This window comes from Babylonia areolata, chromosome 1 (assembly GCF_041734735.1).
Source record: "Babylonia areolata isolate BAREFJ2019XMU chromosome 1, ASM4173473v1, whole genome shotgun sequence".
In the NCBI taxonomy this organism is placed as follows: domain Eukaryota; kingdom Metazoa; phylum Mollusca; class Gastropoda; order Neogastropoda; family Buccinidae; genus Babylonia; species Babylonia areolata.
In genome coordinates this window covers 4,800,631-4,810,630 of record NC_134876.1, presented here as the reverse complement: position 1 = coordinate 4,810,630, position 10,000 = coordinate 4,800,631, and the positions used below count along the sequence as shown (strand labels likewise).

At 39.7% G+C, this 10,000-nt stretch overlaps 1 protein-coding gene across 2 annotated transcripts in view; it reads right to left on the bottom strand.

The window, feature by feature from the left end:
- The window catches only part of LOC143298968 (myosin-IIIb-like), a 131,649-nt gene that overhangs the window by 40,569 nt on the left and 81,080 nt on the right, over positions 1-10,000 (bottom strand). For both annotated transcript variants that reach the window (XM_076612059.1, XM_076612139.1), the window contains 4 exons: positions 8,335-8,454; positions 5,872-6,024; positions 5,031-5,104; positions 2,083-2,130 (listed from right to left, as the gene is read on the bottom strand). In XM_076612059.1, the coding sequence (XP_076468174.1) occupies positions 2,083-2,130; positions 5,031-5,104; positions 5,872-6,024; positions 8,335-8,454 (395 nt within the window). The remainder of the gene's footprint in view (positions 1-2,082; positions 2,131-5,030; positions 5,105-5,871; positions 6,025-8,334; positions 8,455-10,000) is intronic.

The following is a 10,000-nucleotide window of genomic DNA, read 5'->3' as shown; positions in this document are numbered from 1 at the left end:
TGGTTGATTTAGTGCACCACGATCGCAGGTCTTGAGCACAGAGTCAGACATTTTGTTGAGCGAGCCAGGAGAAGCCAGGCAAACACTGCGGCAGTAACCCAACCAAAACGTTCAAATAAAGGACTGCCTCATGATGTAGCTGGGGTTTCTAGCTATGAATAGAATCTAGAAAGATTCCCCAAGCTAAAGCTACCAGTATTTTTGTCAACAAACTCAATGCAAACCAGGGAAAAGTCAGAATATTTCGATGATGATTTATCTCGTCAGTATAGCAGCCAAGCGTACACACTTGCGCTGACAAGTTATCTCGTCACACAGGCAGCCTAGGGGTTAAAGGGCACATTGTCAGATCTTCCTCTTGCAAAGTTTAGCTAATTTTCTAACTAAATTAAAACTTTCAGGCATTTTGACTGGGGAAATCCAGGTATGAGTTTGTCTTCTTCAAGATAAGCCTACTGTTTTTATGAAGGATATTACTTCTTGTAAGTTTAATTCTGTTTTTAATCAGCAGCAATGGTTCATTAACATTTAACACAGAGAGAAATAAATGAAAGAAAGGATGGGGAAAAACATTAACAGAACCAGGAATACAAGGTTATTGAGTCTGTCTGTCCATTTTTACATATGTCAGTTAGTGTGTGTTATGTGTCTGTGTGTTCACAGGCTTGTATGTATGTTTACAGGCATACATGTATGCATACATACATACATATACACACACACACACACACATATATATATATATATGTATATATATATATATATATATATATATATATATATATATATATATATATATATATATATATATTGGAAGTGTGCACATGCTAAAACATATTTTTGTATATGGCCATATGTTTGTACTTTTCTCACATAAATATGTATTTATCTATTTCTTATTTGTCATGAAAAAAAAAGAAAGAAAAAGAAACAAAGACGGCTGGGCACATCAATGGTTGAACAAGTCAGCAAAACGCAGACTTCATCAGCAACAAACACCACAAAACACTTCAGTGTGTTACTTCAAATAAAGGAAGCTGACAATAACAGGGACAAAAAATATGTGGCCACTCATGAAAAAGAGAAATAATAATCCAGAAAAATACACAGTGTTGATAAGAAAAAACAAAAACAACAATAACAGGGAAACATCAGAAAATGAAGACTTAAAAATACAAGTAATAAGCAGTTGTGCTGAATAAATCAAACACAATCAATCCAACAGCCAAATGACAAAGTGTTTAACCGTGTGTATGCTGTGTGATTATAGAGACAACAGCAATACAAGGTTCGGAATCAAAGAACCTTTAACCCTTTGACTGCTGCTGACAAGTTTGCTTGTCAGAAAAGGGCTGTCACCTCATTGAGACAGGACTTGAGACTGCAGGTCTGGGTGACAGTCATCATTTTTTATTTGGACTTCCTCCTTCTTCTTCTGCGTTTGTGGGCTGCAACTCCCACATTCACTCGTATGCACACGAGTGGACTTTTACGTGTATGACCGTTTTTACCCTGCCATGCAGGCAGTCATACTCCGCTTTCGGGGGTGTGCATGCTGGGTATATTCTTGTTTCCATAACCCACCGAACGCTGACATGGATTACAGGATCTTTTTATGTGCGCATTTGATCTTCTGCTTGCATATACACACGAAGGGGGCTGAGGCACTAGCAGGTCTGCACATATGTTGACCTGGGAGATCGGAAAAATCTCCACCCTTTACCCACCAGGCGCCCTCGTGATTCGAACCCGGGACCCTCAGATTGAGGGTCCAACGCTTTAACCACTCGGCTATTGCGCCCGTCGGACTTCCTCCAATTGGTATTGCATTATTTGTGCTAAGCAAATACAACGACATCACTGGCATGTCAACAAAAAGCAAGAAATGCCATTAAAACCAATGTCATGCTGATCTCATTTCAACAAGTTCAACAGTCAAAGGGTCAAACATCACAAAAGACCTACCTATCTTCTTGACTGCCTTGTACAAACACAAAATATGTTTACAGTTAGCCAATGGAGACAATCAGCCAACTAAACATACATCCTATCTGTCATTCACAATACAAAACAAGTACATACCTTTGAGTTGGTGCAGACAAAACGGGCTTTCGTTGTGCTTTAGGAGTACTGGAAGTGAAAAGCGGAAAGAAAGTTTCTGAATAACGCTCATGGTATCCATACAACTCCACACATCTAGCTACCCCAAACACCAAAGAGCTGAGAGAAACGGGTACAACAAGGATGATATTTTTTCCACATTTATCAAAGCAGTAACAGCAAATTTTTACACTGTGTTTCACCATGCACATGCTACATAGCACAACACCATGGTTATGCATGAAATGTGTTCACTACGATTACATAAAAGAAATAAACAAAATCAAAATCAGGAGAGATATCTCCACCCATTTCCCTCTCCTCCCAAAACTACACCACACACCCGCGTGTGTTTATGTAAGTTGGTGCCTGCCTATGTGTGCGTATGTGTTAGGGTAGCTGTTACTTACACATGTATGTTAAAATGTGTGTATGCAGTGTGTGTGTGTGTGTGTGTGTGTAGTCACATTTTGGTGTGTGTATGTAACATAGATATAATGTTTTATGTTAACAAAAGCGTTTTTGTAAAGCACCTAGAGCAGATTTCTGGATAGTGTGCTATATAAGTATCCATTATTATTATTATTATTATTATTATATCTCTGTCACTGTCACCTGCTCAAAACTGATGACTGCTACAAGATTGACCATCGCTGAATGCTGATGTCAGTTTCATCTCTGTCACTGTCATAATCTTCATGTTCAAACAACTCATCAGACAAGAGAGATCCATCTCTAACATTACGCTTGTCCAAAATCATTTGCACTGCCTGCAGTTGTGTAAATCCACTGACAGAGACTACTGTCTTTGCTGAACAAAGTCCAGACATCATTTTTGCATATGAGCCAAATCCCATTTCCACGCTCACTTCACGTGGTCCAGTTAACAAATCATTATCGAGAAGAGAGGGGTCCTCCTCTAGACGTATCACTTATCTAAATAATATTTTTTATTAATCAAGACACAACAAACCAACCATTCAGAGTACGTTTATGTTCACTGAACGAAACTCCAATGAAGAAATAATCAGAATAGATGCAGGGCATCAGTGGATGTCTCATACTTATAGACATTGTGGCAACACTTTGTACAGGACATCAGCTGATGTCCTATAGGCACTGAACTGGTTAATGGCTGACCCAGTTGCAGCAAAGATCCATCAATGAGCCTATAGGCACTGAACTGGTTAATGGCTGACCCAGTTGCAGCAAAGATCCATCAATGAGCATCTCAGAAATGAACAACCTGTAATAAAAGAACACACACCCCCCCCCCCCCCCCCGTTTACCATACTGCTTCCTGTGTGAAGCTTTCTGTTGCGGTTGCTTGCATGTTCCGGTGTGTTTAAGTTTGGGGGGTTAAATTGCAATGCTACATTGGGGCTGAGGGTGGGGAGGAGGGAAGGCATGCATTCTGTGGTTATGGCAAAATCAAAAGCACTGCAAAACCACTGACAAGCAGGCAAATAAAATGACAAATACATTTAGTCTATGAACTGTTGTATGACCTGGGTACAGTTCTGGGTTTTTTTTGTGTGTGATTTTTTTCTTGTTGTTTTTTTTCTTCTGTTTTTGAACTTTTGTATGCTCCTTGACATTGTAAATAAAGGTTGAAATAAGTTATGTCTTTAAATTCTTTCATGTGTGTGTGTATGTATGTCAGTGTGTGGGGGATTGGGGGGTGGGGAGGGAGGTAAGGGGGTAGCCAGGGAGGTGTGGTGGGTAAAACCTCTTCATACAAATATTCAACATTTCAAGACGTAGTTTTCACCATTCTCACAAGCATGGCATGCATACAGACACAGACTCAAAACTGACTTAACTCTTTTACTGCCAAGTTTCTGTGTGAAAAACACTCCCCAGTGCCAAGTATTTTAGAAATGATGGTCTCAGTCACACGCTTCGGTTCATGTCAAAACAACACGATGGACTTGTTCGTTTCAAACTCAGCCAGGGAGTAAGGTTAGTCACTGCTCTATTGGCAGGAAACTGGCTGCAGCTGTCCAGCTTTGTTACAATGTGAACAAGAGAGGCAACGCCTTCAAGACTCACTTGTGATACACTTAAAAAAAAATCTAATCGTTAAAATGTGTTCTGTATTTGTTATTATAAAGCTTTGCATTAAAAAAGAAAAAAGAAAAAAAAAGTCCTAATAGGATTCGAATTATGTCCCCTAGCATTAATTACAGAGTAATTTCCCTTTTTTTACTATCTGCACCAAAACGTTTGCAAAATAAATAAAACTTCCATGCTTAGCAAAAGAAGTTTCTGTTTGAACAAAAAATGATAATAATGACTGCTCTTGTTGTTGGGTCAGAATATCAGATCAAAGTGCCAAGTTTAGAGAATACAAAAAATATAAATATAACAGTAAATGCAGTTTGCATATAATTAGGCTTCATTTTTTATTTTTTTGTGCCCATCCCAGAGGTGCAATATTGTTTTAAACAAGATGACTGGAAAGAACTGAATTTGTCCCATTTTTATGCCTAATTTAGTGTCAACTGACAAAGTATTTGCAGAGAAAATGTCAATGTTAAAGTTTACCACGGACACACAGACACACAGACAACCAAACACCGGGTTAAAACATAGACTCACTTTGTTTACACAAGTGAGTCAAAAATGGTCTTATCAACATGATCCCCCGATGTCAACAAAATTCGCCTATGGCGGTGCACTGTCTAGTCAACTAAAGACGTCTATGGCAGTGAAAGAGTTAAACATAGACACCCACATTCAAACAGATGCAGATACACAAGACAAATACACAACCACACACACGACACATGCAACACTAGCACACACTTGCACACTCACACACGCACACACACTGTCACACACACTTGCACACGCACACACATGCACACACTCTCTCACACACACACACACATCATCAATGACAACAATGAGGAAATAGGTTTACATACATAGGGGCTTCACCATTGACAAGGACTGCAGGGGGACCTGAACTCTGAGAGCTGCCTGCCACATGGCCATTCATCTGAAACCAACAACATTGTGCGTTAATATGTGTGCATATTGTTTTTCAAGAAACCATTGTGTATATATGTTTTTCTTGCAAGATAAAGAACTATCAAAATTTCAATATTAACTGAAACAGTCAGGTCATGAAGGTAACAAATGGTATAAAAGTACACACACACACACACATTCATACACACACACACTCACATGCATACACATACACACACACAGACACACACACGCACGCGCACACACACACATACACACAAACACACTCTCATAAACACACACTCTTGCACAAACATAAACATACAGACACCCCACGCCCACCCCAAAACACACACTTACACATACACACCTACACATTCCAACACTCATACACAACCAGACACACACCCTCCCTCTCCAAAAAAATACACACACCCCTCCAAAACAAAAACAAAAAAACCCAACCTGACCAAGGATTCTAATCAGCCCCCACACACAGAGTACACCAAGCCCCCCCACCACCCCCCCACCCTGTCAACCCCTCCTCCCCCCTCCCCCTCCCACCGTACACCCCATACAAAGGTATACCCAGCCACCCACATTGTGGCCCCCAAACACACACACACACACATATATATATACACACACACATACACAAACACAACACACACATATATATACACACACATACACAAACACACACACACACACAGAACACCCCACCTACTCCATCCCTCTCCTGCACACACACACACACACACACACCCAGCCCAGTCAACACCCAGCGACACTCACACTGTCGTAGTAGTTTGCCTCCACAGTGGGCAAGGTGCTCTTGGACTCGTGCATCTTGCGCATCTGTTCGATTCTGGCCTCCCCAACCATCTCCTGGTCCACTCTCTCCCACATGGGGGCACTGGGCTCAGCCCTCTCCCCCTCCCTCACCTCCTGATGACATGTGGTGATCGTAATATATATGATAGTCGGTCATGTCTGCCTATGACCATCAGAACAGCAGAGGAGACAACTGCTGTTCCGACTATTTGGGCTAGAATTTGATTATAGTGGAGAGTGTCTTGCCCAAGTTACATCCCCACTCTCTCGGCCAAGAGGGTTTTAGGACAGTCGGCGTTGGGATGGTTCCCAAAGGCCAACTAGCCCACAAGGCTGCAGCACTAAGAGCCAGTGCAATTTTGCCTCCTAGTTTGAGAGTCATAAGCCTTCACAAAAGACTAAGCTGTAAATGACTTCTCATTGACTGGAGAAACCATTGATAATACAGCTCTCACTTTGCTGTTGGCCCAAATGTAAACTTATGCCAATCTGTGATATAAGCCGAGTAATAATAGTAATGACAATAACAATAATGATAATGATGATGATGATGATACCACTGCTACTATTACAACTGATAATAATAATAATAATAAGAAGAAGAAGAATGATACTACTGCTACTACTAGTAGTAATAGTAATAATGATAAAAAAATTAATCATCATCAACATCATCATCACTGTTATTATCAATCATTATCATTATCATAATCATTATTATTATAACAACAACCGTAATGATAATATCATCATCATCATCATTGTTAGTATGAATCATTATTATTATCATAATCATTATTATTATAACAACAACTGTAATGATAATAACAATAATAATAATAATAAAAATAAAAACAGAAAAATATAGAATGAAATAATAATAATAATGATAATAATAATCATCATCATCATCAATAAAAATAACAAGAATAATGATAATACTAATAATAATGCTAATATTATCATCAGTAATAATCATCATCACCATCATAATCATAATAATTCAGTTTCAGTTTCTAAAGGAGGAATCACTGCGTTCAGACTGATCCATATTTTGCTGTACCATGTGCTACGAAGATGCCTGACCAGCAGCATAACCTAATGCACTTAGTCAGGCCTTGAGTGCATGCATATATATATATATATATATATATATATATATATATATATATATATATATATATATATATATTTATATATATATATATATATATATTTGTGTACCTATCAGAGTGGATTTCTTCCAACAGAACTCTGGCCAGAGGACAACACTTTTGTTGCCATGGGTTCTTTTTCAGTGCACCAAGTGCATGCTGCACTCGGGACCCCCGGCTTATCATCTCATCTAAATGACGAGATGCTGAGTTTGATTTTCCAGTCAAACTTGCGTTGAAGGGTGAGACTGGGATTTGAACCAGACCCTCACAGACTCTGTGTTGGCAGGTAAGCTTCTTGACCATTCCGCCACCTTCCTCCTCCTAATAACAGTAATGTAAATCGACGCTAACACCTCCCACAATAACAGTTATACATACATAGATATACATGCATTCAAGTACAACATACCAAATACAAACAAGCATGTGTGCACAAACACACAGACACACACACACACAAGCAAACACACACACACACAGCCAACAGAAGTTCAAGAAGCACATTAATCAATAAATCAATAAATAAATCAATCAATAAATGGTAATGAGAATGCCAGAGGTGTGTTTTGAGAGGCTTAAAAAAACAACAACACTGAACTGAGAAGTGCAGTTTGTTCCACACTGCTGAGTCAAGATAGGAGAAAGGATGCTGGATGAGAGGTAGAACACCAAGGTCATTACTGGGCAAAACAGAAAAAAAGCTTGTCAGCTGAAGACCATATCTTACTTCCAACTTAAATTACGCTTGGTTTTGTGACTGGTCTTACAGCATGATCCCAAAGTAAAATTTCAAATTCAGAGATTAAGGTCGAGGTCACAAAATGGCATAAACTGTTGATGGGAAAATTTTCTACATGCAAGAGAGAGGTCTTGCACATGATCGTCATGACATCTGGTACAATCACTGGTCATGGTGAGAACAAAATCCACGGAAACATATAAGATCAAAGGTCACAACAAGGCATATTGAGAAAATGTAGAAATACATGACAGAACCAGTCTTCATTAAACGCATTTATGTTTTAGCCAGAATATAAATATGTTGTAAATGCAGAGGTCGAAGGTCAAGGAAAGGTCAAGGTCACAAAGTGTGTGTCTTTTCCCCCCAAGATATGACTTCCAATGCTCTTTGTGTTGGATTTTTTCATGCTTTCTTCGTTGGGTTCGGTGGCTATCACACACAAATCTTGAAGCCGTTGCCTCTCATCTTTTACATAATGTTATCAACCACCATCCTCACACATTTCCAACTGAAAATAAGAATTACCATGGATGTGGTTTCAGCGGCTGGAGACTTAGCGGCAGAAGTGGATGCTTTCACTGATGCTTTGTAGCTCTCGTCTGCTTTCTGTAGATTTTCAACCATGTCTCTGTTGTAGAGCTCCACCTAAACATTGACACAGAGCTCGTGTTAGGCACAGAAATTCAGTTTGATCATTCAAATTCTGGGACATTTGGTTATCAAGTCCTGTGTCAAAAGCTGCACATACGTTATTTTTCATGATTTCAATCCCTGTCAATATGAGCAAAGCATCAGCAAACTCCTGTGTAAATATGCTGATTCATCATTTATGGATCATGTTGTGCTAGTTTAGAGAGGATTCAAAAATAACTATGGATACTTAAATACAAATATTAACTCCAACAAATAATCATTGTTGTTAAGGAAGCAAACTGCAAAAGATCTCATTTCACATCTACTTAAGGAAGTGAATCACAACAGACTCCTGAAGATACACTACACTCTGTATTTTAACCCCTCAGCTGCTGAACCTTGGTCAAATGAGATCAGTGTGGCAAGACTTTCATGTGCAGTCACTATTTTTTGTGAATTCATCAGCACGAATAGTTTTCTCTTGTTTTTCCCTACAGACAACCCATTTGTTAGGGTTAGGAAAAACATCACAAAAAATACAAAACATAAAGTAACTGAATGAAACTCACTGTACTTGACCCACAGACCCCTCTCCTCACACCGTGTGAACACCCCCCCCCCACCCCCCTTCTTCACTGCTCTCAGAAGCTGAGTCACTGTCAGTATCTTCTTGCTGGTAGTTTTCTTCACAGCAGATACTTTATTCAACGTCTTCATCATCCTCATCAATGTCAAAACCTTCAGTTTGAAACATTTCAATCACTTCAGCAACAGTAAAAGCTGCTGTTGTGATCTAGTTTGCTCCAAAAATTTCCGCTTTTATTGCCTGCGATGCCATTTTCGATACGTATGCAGATTAGCTTGTCATGTGGGGTGCTGAACTCGCTGGCATGCTGGCAAGTGTGTTGTTACGGAATCTCATGAAGAAACTTTCCATTCGACCCTTGACACATTCGCAGTGCCCAGTGTAGCTGCAATTGTTATGCCACCCCATGAAGAAAGCATGGGAAAAATTTTAATTCTTGAAACCGCTACTGTGTTCCGTCGTCTGGAGTGCTACCTTTCGTCAGGAACACTATAGGGTTCCATCGTCCGGAGTGAGTTAAACAAAAGTAACGCACTCCCCAAAGGAGGAAGTCCAACTAAAGAATGACGACTGACATCCTGACCTGTCAGCTCAGTCTGTACTCAGTGAGAGGAGACACTCATCAGTCTTTCATTGATGAGCGCACTTAGCAGCAGCAGTCAAGGGGTTAAAATAGAAGTTTATGGTCTACTTATGCAATCTATATATAAAGCAACACACATGGCACCACCTCACAGTATAGAACAGCACCACACTCCACCCTGTTAAGTTAAAGATAAAAGGTCCTACCACCTTTTATAGCCATCAGGGCAGTGAATTCATATCCACTGTGTCTAGGGCTCGGCATAGGACAGTGAGGCCCAATTCTCTCCTTCAGCACATTTTAACCTTCCTAAACGCTGTCAGGTACACATTCACACCTGGGTGGAGTGAGAAAAATCAGAGGTAAAGTGCCTTTCCTGAGGGCAAAAA